The following is an 18795-nucleotide window of genomic DNA, read 5'->3' as shown; positions in this document are numbered from 1 at the left end:
TGGATTCAGATGATCAGGGTCATCTGAGTCCTGATGACAAGACGACATGCATAGCAACTGAGTTGGGAACTGGAAAGGTGAGAACTGATTAACATTTGTAATGTACAATTAATACACAAATTAATAGAAATTTCTATTCTGGTAGTTATGTGCAGCACATAGAGCTATCTGTATGACTTCAAGGCGTTCTCGCTTGAGGTAAGACACTCTTTCCGTTTTGTTGTCTGTGGTGATATCTTCATCTCCATTTGCCTTTTTTGTATACCTGGAAAGTATTTTCTTTAATTCTGAGCTTACTTATCTAAATATTTTTATCTTTAGGGAAGCTGAACAATGAATCTAAAGTTGTTTTCTGAACGATTGGAGAAATTAATTGCAACAAACCAAACCACACTGTACCCATATTCATTTACCCGCTGTTCAAATACTGAATGCTTATGTCACACATCAGTCCAGAGTTTGTTTGTTTTTTTGGTTTTCTTTCCAACATTCAAAGTAAAAATTTTTATTATCATTATTGGAAGATTTTACAACAAGCATTTTCTTTCACCTGATGGTAGCTTAAAATGCTTACAAGTTCTCCTTTAAAAATGAGCAACTCTCATTATCAACGTGTAAAACGAAGGACAAAACCTTAAGCATTTCTAACTACCCATAAAATTTCTCGGTTAAAATCAACAGAAAACCAGAACTTTAAACCTTTTTGTTTTCATTTCGCTTTAAAAAGGAACGACCTCTGACTCACAGATGTTGCACTCTGACAGAAACGTACTTGAAGTGGGTTATGGGGACACACGGTTAATGCTGTTAAGAAAATTAGATCAGAGAAGCGAGGTTGGATTTGTCCACATCAGCATTGAGCAGTGAGATGTGTAGGGATTAATGTAAGATGGATACATTGTAGTATATCTCTTCTTACTTCCATGATGTTACTTCTAGCTCTCTGTGTGTGTTTGCGTGGGGGTGTGTGTGTGTGTGTGTGCGGGTGAGTGTATGTGGAAACCCTAGGAGGTGGAACACGCGTGCCTGTTTTATAGCAAGCACAAGCTGATCTATCAGTGACACAGCTGCATTTCCCTTTGCCTACTGTAATGTGAAATTGCACTTTAATTAAATTAGGCTGGCTAATTATGAGGCCCTAAATCCATCACCAGGTCAATAAGCAAGGCACAAAGTGGACAGAAATGCTCAAGACCTTTTTTTTTTTTCAAGCCTCATCAATAACAGCTGAAACAGGAGCAGACTGCTCATAAACCAGAGAGCCGGAGGTTCAAACCGGGGAGAAATGACAGCAAATTAAGTTATCATCAGTGGTGACTAACCAGACAACATTTTAAGATCTGAGATGTCTAAATATTGCTTATGTACAGAAACAAAATACTTAAACACAAAAGCGTACATTGGGGGTAATGTTTTTTTTTACTGAGGGTAGCACTTGGTTTTGTGTTTCTGGCACAGAGGGGCACCATTTCCCCCACCCCTTTTTTTGTCTTCCATCTTTGTTGACGGGAGGTAATTGTGAACAGCCAATCCTGAAGGATGAGTGCGCGTCCCCGCCGAGACGACGGTCCCAGCTGAATCCAGGGTCTTTAACCATGCATTAAAAAGGAGCTCTGCGGTGCTTTTCGCAGATTAATCATCATTTTGAGCTTATTAAGTGGGCGGACAGTCTGATTTCCATTGCACCGAACATTTAATCCATCTTTCAAACTGTGAAGGTCAGTCACTGAACGTTACCCCTGTTGAAATAATAGCAGTTGCCTGAATTTAAATGAGAGCGCCCCCGTGGATCTGAATCCAATTGTAATCAAATACAATTTCTCTTTTTAATCATTTTTTTAGTGGCCGCTCTCACAATTAGTTGCGTCGGGATCATGCTGGTTTATTGAGTTGCACGGAAGTTGCCAACAAACTACATTTCTTACTTTGCCAAATTTCTACTTATACCATTTTGTTCGATGGTTACTTCATCACAAGTGGTCCAGCGGGCAATAATGGAAAGATGATGATGGTAGACGCACTCATTTTATGATGGAAGTTTACATAGTGACTTAAAAGCTGAAATATGCCTAAAATGAACAGACATTAGGATGAGTTTGAGCAAACTAAAGGCCTAGTACACACGAGATTGTTATTAGAAGGTAAATGCTCGACACAACAGCCATTGTTTGCTGCCTTGTTTTTAGAGGGTCCTGAATAGGGGGCTCATCTGGAGCATCATGGGAGTAGTGTGGTGTGAGGTTTTGTGAAAGGGTTTGGGGAGGGCTTTCCATTTCATTTTAATTGGATGCCAAATTTTTTGGATAAAGGGGGAGACAGAAAGCCATTCGGCTGGATCCTTCTTCCGTACCAAGCCTAAGTGAGGACGGCTGTGTCAAAATAAGAGGTGGGGAGCGTGGGGGGTCTTGCGAGGGCCAGTAATGAAGAGAGATCCCAAAAGGCACCGGTAGGGTCACAGTAATTTTCCAGACCCAACAGAGAGGAGAGAGCTGAGGACCGGTGGTGGCAGCAGCTGCTTCAGTAAAAAAAGGAAAATGGAAAGAAAGGAGGATAACGAAGGAAAACAGATCTGGAGTGGGTCTAGGGGAGGTTGGTATACTAAAAGCGACAAACAGCCCTGAACGCAAAGACAGTAAGACGAGACAAGATGTCGACTGGCCCAGAGATTAAATGGAAAGTTATTTGCAGATTAGATGACTGCTTGCATGCAGTTTTTGCTGTGCTATACTATTTCAATGGCTGTGCATTAAAACAATCATTTCCAATAATATCTCTGGCAACTCAGATGGGCTTTCACTGTCCATTATGCCAATGAATTATCTTGATTTTAATCAAGATTGGAGGCGCAGGGAGGATAATGAGGAGACTGTAAGGGAGAAGATGGTGAGAGGAATGGGGGGGTAATCGTAACCAACTTCATCATGTCAATATTAAAACTATACAAGTCTTCACAAGCTTGCTGGCCAGACGTCAACCCAGAATTCTCATTCTGTATCAGGTTGTTTAAAGGACACAATTTTTTTCTCCTAATATTAAAGAAAATAAAGTACATATTGAAGGGATGTACTGACAGAGGATATGGGGGAGTAAGGTGAAGGTTATGTATGTTTGTGTTTTTGTAGTGGTTGTTGTGATGGATGTCCTACATTAAGGTTAAAAATTCCATAAAGATACATGGTAAAAATAAATAAATAATAATAAAAAAAATAATAATAACCAAAGGTAATATAATGTTATGTTTTCCTAATTTATCATACAGCCTGTGTAACAACCAAAGTAATCCAGACATACAAGGAGATCAAAACAAATTAGGTGATATGTTGGGTTATGTATAGTATTGTTGTAAAGCAATCTCTGGGTTTGAAAACTTTAAAGTGTCTCCTGTCTAGTGATAAGCATTGCCGAGATGCGATTTTAAACCACTCTCCGAGCAAATTGTCTTCAAAATTTAGTTTCTGGAGGCCTTTTCTGTGAAATCTGATCTTAAGTCTCTTCTATAGGTTTTCAGCTGGATTCAAGCAACTTTATTTTCTATCATTCTTGCTTTGTTTGATACTTATTTTCCTCACTGTTCAGATTTCCATACAAGTTCAGATTTCAGCCAATCAGATGATAGCGTTATCTGGATTCTCAGTCCTCAAAGGCAACATACATAAAACATCACCAGGTACAGCGCAGAATGACTGGGAGCCCTGCTTTTTCAGAAGATGGAAAATAATGCAAACAGGTTTGTAGCTGAAATCAGGAATGCATGAAGAAACGGCACATATCGCTGTGATGAAGCCCAGCAGGGAAACTGTTTGACAATGCACTTCAACAGCCTGTGTGCTTCCAGCCCGAAGAAGAGACAATTCCTAAGGTAAACTGCTCAGCAGGAGAAAACCCATGTCATACCAGAAATTGTCTTGCCTTGCTTCCCAATCTTGGAAAAACAACAATTTTTTTTGTGGTTTCAAACATTCATGGAGCCACTAGTATCCATGTCCTTCCAAATGAAAGTGTCTGAATGAGCTCAAGATGACATAAAATGTACAGTACACTTCTTGCAGTTGTCCTCTTCAAAATGACACATACTATGTAGCCATGATAAAAGTCAGACTTTATGTTGTCCAGTTCTCTTCTCACTTTTATTATTAAACTATTACTTGGCTGACATGCTTACGCGACCGCATTTTACTTCCCTTCTTCAGTCCTAACAAAAAGAAGATCCTTACCTTTAAAATATGACAGATAAGAATTTAACGTTAACAAGACAGTCAATATTTCTAAATACAGCATTTCCCACTACTTGTTCCACAGGAAGATGATTTCCCCAAGTTATAATCCAAAGAAAGTAGTACTTTTCCATCAATATTAAGGAGTTATTCACTAAAAACAAGCTACTCGCTCCTATATTTTGCTCAAAAGTTACTTAAGAGTTAGTTTTGTCTCATTTCAAGAACACTGAGATATTTGCACTTGAACCTAGACCAAAATTACGAGGTAATATTTTGTGTTTTTGAATTGTAGAAGCACAGACTTGACAGAGGGTGTGGTTTTTTTTATTTTTATTATTATGACTGTAAATTGATGCAGCATCTATTTTCTCTGACCTGTGTATAAAAAATACCAATACAATCAAAGTGAGGTGTAGTGAAGCAAACAACATAATTTCTTCTTCTACTCTTTAGTATTTTTCCTCCAGTGGGTCACCAAAGTGAATCACCTCTGTCTCACTATTTAATCAAACAGTATACGCAAATTAAATTAAAATGGTTCATCCTTAACATAATAAAAGAGAAAATATAACCATTGTGTACAAGTGAATCTGACGGCTAATATAAATCACCAATAAATTGACTAGAATACAGAATATTGAGAAGAAGAAAAAAAACAATGCTTACAATGCAGGAAATTGATACTTCAGACTTAAAGTCAGGAAAGCAGGAGGACACAAAAAACAGCAAGTACAAAGATTTTAAAAGCTTGGTATTAGGGATGCACGATATCATCGGCACGGTATCGGTGCCAGCCAATATTAGCTGTAACATTTAATATCAGACATCGGCCACTCAGTAAAAATAACTCAACAATATAAAAGGCGTTTTTATATGACAAACCAGTGACAATGATGCCTGCAGCACAGCACAACATCAAACTGTGTTGTCATTGTCTTAGAGAGAGCAAATATCATGAATAAATTTGACATTAAACATAATGCAAGTTGAAAGTGTTGCATCGTTTTCAGCCTCCTTTTTAGCATTTGCTTTTGCTGGCAGGCTAAATTGACAGAGCTAATGTAGTATTTTAATCCACAGTAGAAAAAGCCATATAGTTTCGATATTGGTACCGGTATCAATTATCGACCAAATGAGTTTCAGTATATCAGCATATTGGATATCGACCAAAAATCCAATATTGTGCATTCATACTTAGTATTCCTCTCAATAGCTCTGAAATGAAAATGTCTTTCCCCCCAGGTTTCTATAAAACTCTCACTACTACAAAATAACCGCTTGGCAGAGATGGACGGGTGGACTACTCTTCTGTTTCTCTGCGCCCCAGAAAGTGGATGTTTATTGTTGGCCAGGGCCTTATTATGTTCGCTCTGCAACTTAAAAGCCTTGGCTTGCAAATGGGGCCAATAAAACAGTGAGAAAAGTCTGTTGTGACAATGGAACTCATTATGTTAGAGTGGACTCATTTGGCTCTCGGCACAGTGCTGGCCCCACATCGTTGTCATGTGACAAAATGGACATCATCAATCACAGAATACCGCCCTCTTCATCACTTTCTAGTATTAAAAAAAAAAGTGTATTTTCAACATTCGACATGTGAACATGCCTTGCATACATAAAGATTTACGTATAAACTACATGAAGATTTCTCTCCGAGTTAGTCTGACTTTGGCGTCGGTAAATGGATTGAAGCCTGTCACTCACAAAGAACTAAAAGAAGCTCATCATGTCATTTCAGCTTGAGGATGAGCATGCAGCCTCCTTTCCCATCTTTGTTCAATGCTGCCCACGCCGGTTCGGCTCCAGGCTGGCGGCCTCGTTCTATTCCCAGAAGTCATTATTGTCTTCAACTAAGGTGCCCCTGCACCCTGTGATTTGTGGGTAATGAGCTGGCTCCCCCCTGCCCGTGTTCAATTATTCTCATTGAGAAAGTGATTTCTCACTCCACAGAGCAAAACGGAGATGGCAAACGCATGAACTCTAAACAAGAGTCAGGAATTAACATGTTCACAGCCAGCGTTGGAGAGAGGTGCAGTCGCCCAGATGATGCAAATGATGTCGCTGATGCAGACAAAGGTTAGACGGATAGAACAATAGAATAATGTCGATATCTCGAGCTGGAAGGTCGGAAAGTTCAGAAATGTTGCATTCTACATAGTTATTAGTGGAGCTTAGAGAGAGGTTGTTAAAATAACTGAAGTGTTGGTATTCCTTAGAACACCAAGAATACCTCTTATGTAGGCATATAAGAGTAGCGTCAACAGCACTGAGATAGGATGGCACGACATAAAAACAAAAATTTTAATTTATATTTAAAGGGTCCTCTATTAACCCTTTAACATTTGTTTTTGTTTGTTTTTTTCCACTGCGTTGCACTGAGAAGTAGCTCGTATTATGATCTCAGCAGATGTGCGGTTCCACCAGGTGTTTGTAGCTCAGAAGGCTGGAAACTGCAGCTCTGAGGAGGAACTGCATCTCAAAGGAGGGGATAGGTCCAACCAGGCATTTTGCACCGCTGAATGGTTGCCATGGAGATTAAAGGATTCCTCAAACATGCATGAAAGAATCAAAGCAACTCTCCAGGTATGATCTTGATGAGGGAATAACATTATAACATGATGAAAAACTCAAAAAATAGTTATATGACACTGCCCCTTTAATGCTCAATGGCAACCTGAACTAAACATACTACCAGCCCAGTATGATTGATGGATGGATGCTACAAACGATGCTAACTTTAAATACTCAAAAAAGTAATGGCATTTGTAAGACCTTGACAATCCCTTGTTATCAACCCTTTCTACCTCAGAGTCAGTGAAACACTTCCATACTTACATACACGTGTCCACAATTTGATGGTATTACTATTATCTTCTACATGCTATCCAAATAAACTTGGCTTGCCTAGTTGGCTTTTGAACAAAAAAAGTTGCTTTTCCCTCAATAATTTACATTTATAAAGTGTATTTCACATTTACTCAGGTTATTTCTATTATCAAAATCAATTTGATCGTCTGAAACACTTAGGAAGGAAACAAAATACTAAAGAAATCCGTAAAGGAGCAAATAGTTTTTTCAGTTTAAAGTCAGTAAGGATGTAAGCGAGTCAAACAGGAGTTAACTGCTAGCTGAAAGAGAACTGTCGCTTCAACATGTTTACAATCCAAAAATTAGATCATGAAAATATTAGTATACTGCACAAAACTCAATCTTCCAGGACTGATCTTAAGTTTTTGTTTTTTTTAAAGGACTAAGGCGGCAAGCTTAGAGAAACTAGAAGACCATCTGACTGCACTGCTCTACGTTTTAACAGCTACTTAAGGTCTTGCATGCAGTGACTGAATGGAGCATGCAGGTAGAGGTGCACACTTTCTCCACCAGGTAGCAGTATAGAGAAGCTGTAACAGACAAACAGAGAGGCTTGCAGGTGTGCACCTCTTTTCTTATGGGGGAGCAAATGCTCCCAACTTGTGTCTCCATGCTCAGCCGCCCTGACACCGCCTGCAGCTCGCCTCGGGGTCTACAGACTGTGTGGGCTTTGCCAAAAAAACAAGTGTGGGGAAAAGACTGAGTTCACTCACAAACAACAGCAATTACACATTTAATACTTGCATCCTCGTGCTAAAAGGTCTTTCAGGCTGTTTTTTTTATTATTATTATTATTATTTAAAATTCCATCACCTTAACATCAATATTTTTTGGGGGTGTTTAACAATAAACATTAATTAAAACAGATATATAAGAGGCAATTCCAGACAGAAATTGTGAGTATTTTCTATTGTTATTGCTGAGAAACAATAAGTATTGTTTATCTGTCTGACGAAACCGATTTCAGCTCTTCTGCGAGGCTGAACCGTACAAAAAGGGTGCAGAAACTGGCTTAATTATTGAAACTATTTATAATATATCAACTGAAGGGACTCGTCTGTTTTCGGGCTCTTGTCTCGGTGTTTAAGCCAGGCTGCTTATCGCTTCGGGTTCCCTGTAAAACCCGTCAGATGAGACGTCTCATTAAGCCACAAATCGAGGGATGCACTCCGACAGTCGGAGGCTTGATCAAAGATGTGTAATCACATCTTTGATCAAGCCTCTCCAACATGTTTTGACACTGTTATGCAACTTTTATTTTTGGTCTCTCTGGATGGTTTTCATTTTATGTCTCTCTTTTTTCTTTTTTTTTCTTTTTTTACGAGAATTACCACTTGAAACATAATTTTGAGAACCTATAACCTAACAAGCCAAGTGCATTTTGAAAGTTTTGAAGCCTGTTGAACTTTTTCACCTTGTGTTGTTTAACAAACTTAAACTTTATTGGAGTTTTGCTGGATTTTATTTTGCAGATCACGCCCCTCCCCCCCCCCAAAAAAAGAAAACATTTTTAAAAAACTGTGCACAATAGAAAGGTTGAAGGAAAAAGACTATTTCCAAGGATGGCATCAGTGCCTTGGACAAGGAGCAAATGTGGCAATGAGCCACATTTGCTTTAATACCACTGGAAAAAAAAGAGAATGTGGGACGACTGCAAACCCATTGAGACATGACCCCACAACCTGACATTTACATGTAGTACAAATGGAGAGGCTGCAGTTAACGATCAGTCTCCATCATGACGAACATGGACAAAAAGTTCAGTTTTTCATTTTCATTTTGCTTTTAATGTTTTGCATTTAATTGACTGATTCGATTTCTTTTCACTTTACAATCACGCACCACTTTGGGTCAGTCCGGCACATGAAATCCCACCAGAATACGTTGCAATATAAAGAAAACGTACAGTAGCCACATCAAATTGGAAAAGTAACTTGACAAGTTGCAAATATAAAATTAAACCACACTTGAACTTAAAAGTCTCCAATGAGAAATAAAGCATCTTATTTTGAAGCTTTTTCTCACCTTCTCAGAAGCTACCGAAACGATCAGCTTCGCAAACACAACTCAAACATGTTCCCTCTGATTTGTGTGCATTAGCCGTTGATTGGTTTAGATCCCGCTGACGGACAGCTGGTGTCAGTCCAGACAGTGGTGCGGCTCATGATAATGGCCTCCGGTTCCTCATCAAGGCCGCAAAACAACACAGCGGAGAGCCACTCAACCAGTTCAGAATGTGGGTGCGTGAGGGAGTGTGTGTATACGTTGAGCGGGAAGGCCCATTAACATTCATCAGTGGGATAATAGACCAGCATTAACGTCAGCTGTTTATATGAAAAATAACTCATAAGGCCTTGGTGTATATGGGCTGATAAAGCATGCTCTGCTCCACGCCACATTTGGCAGGAGGCGTGTGTGTGCGTGTGCGTGCGTGTGTGTGCGTGTGTGTGTGTGCGTGTGTGTGCGTGCACTAGGGTGAAGAGGGATTTCGGAGGTGGAGTTTATGAAATCTCCGAAGGCACCATCTGACACTGAAATGAATTTATTGATTGGCTAGCTAAACAAAAGACAATTGCCAGATTTAACCACAGGCTGGATGGCCTCGTGTTTAGTGTGTGTTACCAAGGCTTCTACACAAGTAAGAGAAATACTAAAAAAAGAAGAAAAAAAAGAAATGAGACATGATCTGGGATTGAAAGTAAAACCCCAAAATCAAACACTCTCTTGTAACACTTTGTTTATCTTTGGAATTCCTTTATTGTTTCTCCAAGGATTAACATCATTTTTCAAGTGAGATCTGACAAAGAAGCGTCATTTTTGCAAATTCCAGGATAAAAGTTTGATATCGACATTGAAATACATAAAACAAGACAGAGTTAATGTGATACCTGTTCAAGGGACAGCTTAAGAGTAGCAGTGGCACAATTCAATGAAAAAAGCCTTTAGAAGCGCTCCCAGAATCTGAGGTTTTCTGAAGACTATTACATAAAAAGGTGCAAAATTTAATGTTGAAAGGTGTTGATAAAGTACTCAGGTTAGAGGGTAGTTTACCCAGCAGGCTTTGGTTTTGAAGATCAGTTTTAAAAAAGCATCTAAACATTCATATTCAGTCTTGTTATAGAAGTTTAAGGAGAGTGACTGACAGAATCTAAAGAGGAAAGTTCCCAGGAAGTAGTGAAACGCTGTCATAGTCAAGAACATAAAAAAAAAAAAATACAGCCTGAACACGCTTTCCCTAATTTATGGCGTAAAACGTGCTCTGATTAAATAACAAAAGATCTGTCTTACCTTTGGCTTTTTTAACTAAAAGTTTAAAAATGAACACAGAAAGAGAGCTACGATACCCTCTAAGAGGGGCTGCACAGTTGGTGGAGCTGTTGCAAGAAGGTCCTGGGTTCGATTCCCGGCCCGGGGTCTTTCTGCATGGAGTTTGCATGTTCTCCCTGTGCATGGTGGGTTCTCTCCGGGTTCTCCGGCTTCCTCCCACAGTCCAAAAACATGACTGTCAGGTTAATTGGTTTCTCTAAATTCTCCCTAGGTGCGAGTGTGTGTGTGAATGGTTGTGTGTCCTGTATGCCTCTGTGTTGCCCTGCGACAGACTGGCGACCTGTCCAGGGTGAACCCCGCCTTTCGCCCGGAACGTAGCTGGAGAGGAACCAGCAACCCTCCTGACCCCATTAGGGAGGAAAGGGTGAACAGAAAATGGACACCAACAGATATAGGAATGAGCTCTGGAAGAAAAACAGGGACCTAAAACTGCACCATGGGGAGCTAATTTTAAGATCTTCACAACCAGCTGCAGAAATGCACTCTGTTCTATCTAAAACGAAGCTTTTAAACCGTCCGAAAGTCCCAAAACTCAAACCAACATCACTAAGACTGGTAAACAGAATCAAGTGGTCTGGGCAGATCTACAAATAAGGCCGTACGATTCCATTTCCTGTCCAGTGCCTCAACTATGTCATTCACTCCCAGCTCAGATGCTGTAGTGGTAATATGATCCTATGACTTGATCAAAAGTCAGACAGTTAAGATGTCACTGTCAACTAACTAAAGTTCATCCTTGAATGTAGAACTTTCTTGAGCTCTTTTTAAGTATTTTTACGAAATCTTTTTGGTCACAAATGCCTAGTTTCCACAAAAACAAATTTTGCTGGACGATAAATTGTCCCAGACCTTATTGTAATTAAACAATAACGTGCTTTTGAGACCATTTTCATGTAATATAATGGTAATCACAGTATAAAATGCAAGAGCACATTCTCAGTGATCAATAAGCTTTAAATTCTGATGAACATTTAAATACTGAAACTGGATACATTTGAAATATCCAAAATAAATAAAGAAAACAACAGAAACAACAAATAACACAAATTATAAAGTTTCTGTCTAAGCAAGATTATCTTTTTTTTTTTTTTTTTTTTTTTTTTTTTAAAGGGATAGTTGAGACCAAAACACCATAAGGATTTATCACTCAGCATTTGGTGAAACGATGAATCAAGCAAATGAAAATGATTGAATTTCTTTTAATTTATCATGCAATTAATTGACTTGTTGTTTATTGTGACAGGCCTGGCCACAAATGAGTTGTTTTCCAAACAATAGCTATGTAACTACAAGATCTGATTAAGAGTTGACAGAGAGCAACTCAGTAAAAAGAGTGAAGAAAATGGAAGAATAGTAGCCGTCGGCACAAAAGCCCACCTGTAGATAAACATATTCGGTGCCAATTGTTTCATTGGAAAAACCAAAATAAGTTTAACACTCTCTCTTTGTTTTCTATCCCCCTCTCCCTCTTCTTTTTACTTGTGAAGCATAATGAAAAACCAGAAGAGACACATAATCCACCACAAACAAAGACCTGCTAATTGGCGTGTTTTTGTTCCCCCCCCCCTCCTTCCGCCTAAAACCTTGATATATATATGAATGCGTGTCAGTGTTTCTGCGTGTGTAGACTCATTATCTCTGCCAGTTCTGTAGCACAGATCGCAGTTCTTTTTAATTAACCCATGGAGTGTATATTTATCTCACAATCTCATGCCGCTGTGCCGCGCGCCTGTCAGGCAGACAAAGGAGGCAAAATATCAAACTCGTCACGCGCGCGGAGAGAAGGCAGCCATCACGACTTAGCTGCAGCGAGTGGAAATAGACGCCACTTACAGATATCCACTTTCACCTCTAATGAGCAGATTTGTGTTTAGTGACTCATCTGAGTCACGCAGCTGTCGGATTACAAACAGCCAGCAAAAAAAAAGAAAGAATTAGCCACCGTGTGGAAGCCTGCAGTCAAGCTGTGGCATTCCTGCTGTTATTCATTAAATATTTACATAACTCAGCTGGTATAACCTTTACTCTGAAATAATAATCTTCAATATTTATAAGTACATTATTTGTCGAGGCGTTTTAAGCCAAAACCTTAATCTTGGATTAGTTTGTTTTTCAAATTTATGGGGGGGAAAAAAAAAAATGCATGTTTTCTTTTTTTTTTTTTTTTTTTTTAAAGTTTGTATGGAAATTAATACCACTGTAGTTCACACAGACTTTTTTTTAATTATTATTCAGGGCCTGACAACTATTTCCAGATTATTAAAATTAAAAGTAGTAGGAATAGTAAGACCAGTCCATGTTTGAGTAGTTAGTTTTCTTTGCTAGAAAACTTTTGCTCAGCCTGGCATTTTCTTACCACTGAATGACGCTCAGTCTTTGTTGACTGAACCTGTTTCATCACTTTTCTGCATAATATCATACGAGACTTTTTGCTGGGAAAAAAAAAAACTTTATAAATAACTATAATTAAGTGAGTAACTACTGGCAACTGCTCATCGTTTACCATGGTAACATAGAAGAGTTAATCTTATCCAGCTTATAGGAAAATATAAAAAAAGCTCATATAGAAATACACCAATCAGCTTTGTAGATACTTTCTGATCTTTGTAAAAGTTTGAACTGGATTTTCCTCTTAACTATTATCATTAACAGCATTCACTTTTATTTTTACAGCCATACAGTTGAGAGATTATATGTGACAGAGAGGAGTTTGTAAAGTAAAGAAAAATAAGTCCTTAGTGGACATTTTAAAACTGAGGTTAAAGTCTGAGAGTAGCATTTGCCAAAATCAGTGTAGTTAAAAAATCCTAACTTGAATAGAGGTCTCGGTGTGTATCCACTAACAAAAGCACACTCTTACTGAAGCTGTGATATTTCCAAAAGTCTGCAGACATTGTTGAATCCAGCAGGCTCCTTCAGAGTCAGAAATTGAAACCCCAGAGAGAGAAAAATACAGCAACTTTTCTGTAATATGTTTGTTCCCTGTTAAAAGTGACGACATGAACAAACATCACATGCCTCTGTAGAAAATAGTTTCCTTCTAAACAGCTTTGTACACCGTTTGTGCTTCCTGTGACTTCACTTTAAGCACCGGAACTGAAAATTATTTGTGTTGAGTCCTTTGACGTGGTGTTGCATTCAGTGTGTTCATGAACTGAGGGGGACAAAAGATAAATTTAGAGTTTTGAGTTTAGAAAATTCTACTCTAAAATGTAGAAATGTTCTCTTGCAGTTTCCTTGCCTTCAAACAGCATATCCAATTAGTGGGATACATTTATCTTGTAAAAAAAAAAAAAATAATAAAACAAAGTCTGTATACACAATCTTTAGCTTTAACTAATTTTCCATCGTCACCATAGCTTAGTCTCAAACACAAAGGCAACAGTCCTGAAAGGACACAGGAAGAAGAAAATCGTTTCCAGTTTGTATTTCATATATCAATCAAACATTTTTCACTTTGATTGTCTTTACTTCTTCAACATGATTCTACAATCACTCATCTTCCCACATCATTTCCTTGACTTTTCTTAATCTTTCTATACAAGAAGTCAGAGCAGGTAGCCAATAATGAAGAGTAAGAGCCTGACACGCGAACTGGGGGGAAATCTTCTTCTCATCAAACTCAGCACTTTAACACTTGCCAAGGTCATTTCAGCGCTCCCTGCTGAGAGGCTCTGTCACTTTTAATAACTTTTAAAGGAAGCATATTTTCTCTCCTTTGACAGATTGAGGAGTAGAGGGACCAGTCATCGGCTGACTCAATCATAAAGCGTCAACAGAGCGAGGACGTGCGAAGGGAGGAGACCAGCCTGCGATGGCTAACACTTTACACTGAAATGTATCGCCACATGCACACAGAAGTGGGAAGTCTGTCAGTCACTGGCTGTTTCAAGTTGGTCAGTAAGCTGACATTGCGACTAGATCTCACAACTCTAACAGTCACTCACTGTCAAAATATCGGAATATTGCTTCTCGTTTCATGAGCCTGTTGAAATTTAGACTGACATTAGGCACACAAATGTCAGTCTACCAGTTTACCACCCCTTTAACTGAAAAATATACAGTTAAAGGGGTGGTAATATGTGTTTCCCAGCCAGAGGGCCACTTTATAGCACAGCCAGTTTAGAAAATCTTGTATATATCAAATATGACTCAAAAGAAATTTGACTTTGACTTTGAAATTGTCTCTTTAAGAAACTCTGACTCTTTCTGACACTTCACCTTCAAGAAGTCATCACAACATGGCTCCTCTATTAACCCTTTAACGTTTTTGCCAGTGTTGCACTAAGAAGCAGCTCCTATAATGAGCTGAGTAGATTGGCAGTTCCACCAGATTTTTGCTAATTGCTACTGGCTAGTCTGAAGTAGCTGAGTGGGGGAGTCTACCGAGCGGTTGCCCCGGGAGATTCAAGGATTTTTCAAACAAGCATGAAAGAATAAAGGCAACAATTCACGTACGTTTTTGATGAGGGAATAAAGTTATAACATGATGTCGAGCTCAAAAATACAGCCCCTTCAGACTACATTTGTTTAAATTTTTTTATGTATGGTTTTTATTTTTTTATTTTTTTTGCCAGATAATGCTTAAAGTATGAGAACAGAAAGGCGTTGAGGGTTATTAATATTTCTCACAGTTTGAAATACAAAAACAATAACTGGATGTATAAACTTAAAGACATGAAAAAACAAACAAATAGAACCAAATATAACACCAAAGCTGTATGCTGCATTCAAAAAGCATATGCATCTACTTTATCTGCAAATGCTACGGCGGGTCTGGTTGCCGTGTGTCTACAATGAGGGAATGATGCGATATCCCTCCTATTTCATAGCTAATGCCACAGCAACCCCATATGTAGTTCAGGCAGCAAATTGGACAGAAGACCCCAATTATAAAAAGACAGGAGGGCAAAGGTCAGGGGACTGCTGGCATGTTGACAATCCTACAGGAAACCTTCAGATATGAAGCAGGCCAGCAATTTCATCGCAATCATGGATTATGCACATTTACCTTTTTGTCCATTTCAGAACTGATGACCAGACAAGAAAATAGTTATAAAGCAGGACATAATTATTGCTTTTCTTTATCAAAACAGCTGCAATATGCAACACTTTATATAATTTTGATATTGAAAACTAATTAATACGTTCATGATTTTGTGAAATGTCCACTGGATGACTTATCAGTAGTCAAAGTAACTTGTGTTTCACAGATAAGAATGCTTTTTTTTTTTTTCTCCTTTCCCGTCAGCGGATCAGATGTAAAACTGTAGCATCAAAGCATTTTCCGCTGTCGGAGTTGTTGTTCTTCTGAGAAACATGAAAGGAGCTAAATAAAAGTTTGAAATTCTTCACGGGACTGCAGAGGTCGCAACAGTGCATGACTGAGTTTAATTAGCTGATTGCAGAACCCAAAAGTCACTTCATACCCAAGAATTAGTGACTTGAATTTAAAACTTGATTTTGGCAGCAACTGGCAACCCTTGAAGGTCATTCAGCTGTTCCAGCCTTAATTACCCGGCAGCGCCTCTCACCTTACCCGACCGACAACAGCCCGATTCAGATCTATGCTTTGTAATTCAGGGGGGGTTTTTTTCCCTCCGAAAAATTAATCAACTTTATATCAGATGGTATTTGTTCGAGGTCTTTTTGTTGTACCCCTCAGCCTTGAAATATCACTACACTAATAATTTATAGTAATCAGCCACTGCATAAAAAGACTCAAATAATAAGTTTTAACAAAGAGGAGAAACATTTAGTGTAGATTTCATTTTAAAATATCACTTTGACTTATTTGCTAGTGTTTATATTTGAATATTTGGTATTACTATCATACCTGTTCCTGCTGGTCAAGCCACTGGTCAACCATAGGATGGTTGGCACTAAGGGAAGAGCGAAGCATGTCTCTGTGAAACTGAGCAGTCCAGCCACTCGCGTCACGAGGAAGACTCCGATAGGCTTGGGCTTCCCGGCCCTGCCAAACAACAAGAAAACGTAGAGTTATTAATGTGCTTCACTCCATCACTGTGATACAGAGGGAACTGTTGATGAAAAAGGATTTGCTGGTATAACAATAAAAGTTAGGCCCCAGCGATCTAATAATGGAGTTGGTGTAAATTTCATGATCTAACTCTGTCATTTGTAGCTGCAGCAATCACTGGTTGTTTTTCTCTTTCACTTTCTCCGACTTTTGCAGATTGGGTGATTTCATCCTCAGCTTTTTCCGTTTTCAAAAGGAGGTTTCAGCTACAGGATGAAACGTATCTTTCAGATGTCAAGAAAGGCCGATAGGATTATGTCAAAGTTCTTGTGTTTTTGCGAATACTTGGTACCCCTCCAAAAACACTAACTGCCTATTTTAAATAGTTCATTCCCCTTATATACCTTAATATGCATTACTACACACAGCGGAAACAGTCTTAGCAAGAGAACAAAAGCTAATATTGACAGTCTTCCTTATTTAATGATGGCACTTGCAATATGTGATGTTTGTTACTGGTTTCATAATTGGTGACTGTATGATGTTTTTAAACCGCCTGCTTGCTAAAATGTGCTATACAAATAAAACGTGATTGATTACTTTCGCTTTTTGAGGGCACAGCCAATCAGTAACACATTGACAGTGACGTCACCATTACAGATGATTGACTTCCTAGGTTTTGAAAATTTTTGACTGCTGCTGATTATACAGTCTAATTCAGCAAAGTACTATATAACTGAAACATTTCTTTCAGTAACTATTATACAGATTTACTGCACTCACTGATGTTTTCAAGCCTTTTTTTCTGTTAATTGCAATGATTTTCTGCTTATGGTTAAAGAAAACAACGTTTGACATTAGAATATCACATCAAACCAATTCAGAAACTATTCATTCATAAAAGTATGTTTAATACCTGCCTACTGACTGTTGCTTTCAAAAGATAGATCACTGTAGTTCTTAAAAAATATATATAATTTTCATGCTGATTAAAACCTTTACAAAAAGCATAAGACTGAAACCAGCCACAGATCAAACAGTAAAAAAAACACCAGGTGTTGGAAGATGCTTATTGCTTTCTTGTTCTTTATACTGTGCCTCAAATAGTCCAGTTTGTTCATTCAAGTCCCATTCAGATCTGTCCTCTTTTCCCTTGACCTTTACTCACGGCTTTAGGTACTTTTTAATAGGAGTACCAAATCTAAGCCCCTCCATTACACACACAAAAAAAGAACCTTCCAAATATCTCCTGCCAACGTGACATCAAACATCGGCAGACCTGAAAAGAATTACGTCCCAAGAACCTTTTTACATTCCAGACATGCAAGCGTTGAATTTGAAATCTCAACAACTGGAGTTTGTAGATAAAACTATCAGCGGGCAGAAAAAAAAAAAAAAAAAGCAATTAAATATCAAAACCCAAAGTGGAGTGAGTTAGTATGAAAGACATTAATTTAAGATTTGATTATTTAAAAACTGACAAATTGTGGATCAAGACGTTTGGTTATGTGCACCATGTAAGGAACATATAGCAAAAACAAAGGCGTATAGCAAAATCAAACAAACTACGCATGAATGTCATCGTAAAACATGTGAAGGAAAGAAACGTGAAAGATGAGGAGGCGCAAAGAGGGCGAGTTATGCTTAGCACGTCACTAAATGACAGCTAACAATGGTAAATAAAGAAGTCAGACTCCTGACCCTTCCGTGTTTTGATAAAAACACGTGTTTTTGGCTCAGCTCAATGTGCCGTGAAGGAGCCTGAGGAAGCGATGCAGACAGGACCATAAAACTCAACTGAACATGTGGAGCCTGATAGGGAGACAGCCTTAATAACCATCACGGTCTTTAGTCGCAGAGGAACAACTGACTCCTGTCCACAAACTTTTACAACGTCAAAAGGAAAAAGGGCAGCAGATGCACAATACATGCATGGTGTGTTCACTGCGAAGAAGCATTGTAAAGTGTAGTGAGGTCACCGGGGTGTGATGACTTTACATATCCAGCTGTTGACTGAGAACGTCCGTTTGATTCAATAAACTTAACTCAGCTGGATGTGGGATATGAACATTTAGCATTTTGTGAAAAAGAAATTATTCCAAACAGCTCAAAAGCTGTTGGGTTTTTTTGTGTGAGGCATGAATCCAAATGTGTTTTGGAATCGCTAATGGAGGTTATTTTCAAAACCTTTATTATACAAACTATTTAGCATATGCTGACTGACAAAAAAAAACAAAAACCTTTTAGCACAGCAATGATACTGCAGGCTATACACATACCATTTGATGTATGATTTAAAAAAATGATGATATTTAAATCTACTTTTATAGTAAAGGCAATCCACAAATAAGTAAAATCCCCGAATACTTCTAAAAATGCATATAACTGCATACTTTAATAGTT

General features: G+C 38.5%; 1 protein-coding gene across 2 annotated transcripts in view; it reads right to left on the bottom strand.

Annotated features, from left to right (window-relative positions):
* LOC122824643 (partitioning defective 3 homolog) overlaps positions 1 to 18795 on the bottom strand; it is a 370755-nt gene that overhangs the window by 221695 nt on the left and 130265 nt on the right. For both annotated transcript variants that reach the window (XM_044105505.1, XM_044105506.1), the window contains one exon: positions 16249 to 16386. In XM_044105505.1, the coding sequence (XP_043961440.1) occupies positions 16249 to 16386 (138 nt within the window). The remainder of the gene's footprint in view (positions 1 to 16248; positions 16387 to 18795) is intronic.

Source organism: Gambusia affinis, linkage group LG21 (genome assembly GCF_019740435.1).
Source record: "Gambusia affinis linkage group LG21, SWU_Gaff_1.0, whole genome shotgun sequence".
NCBI lineage: Eukaryota > Metazoa > Chordata > Actinopteri > Cyprinodontiformes > Poeciliidae > Gambusia > Gambusia affinis.
This window is presented reverse-complemented; position numbering and strand designations above follow the sequence as displayed.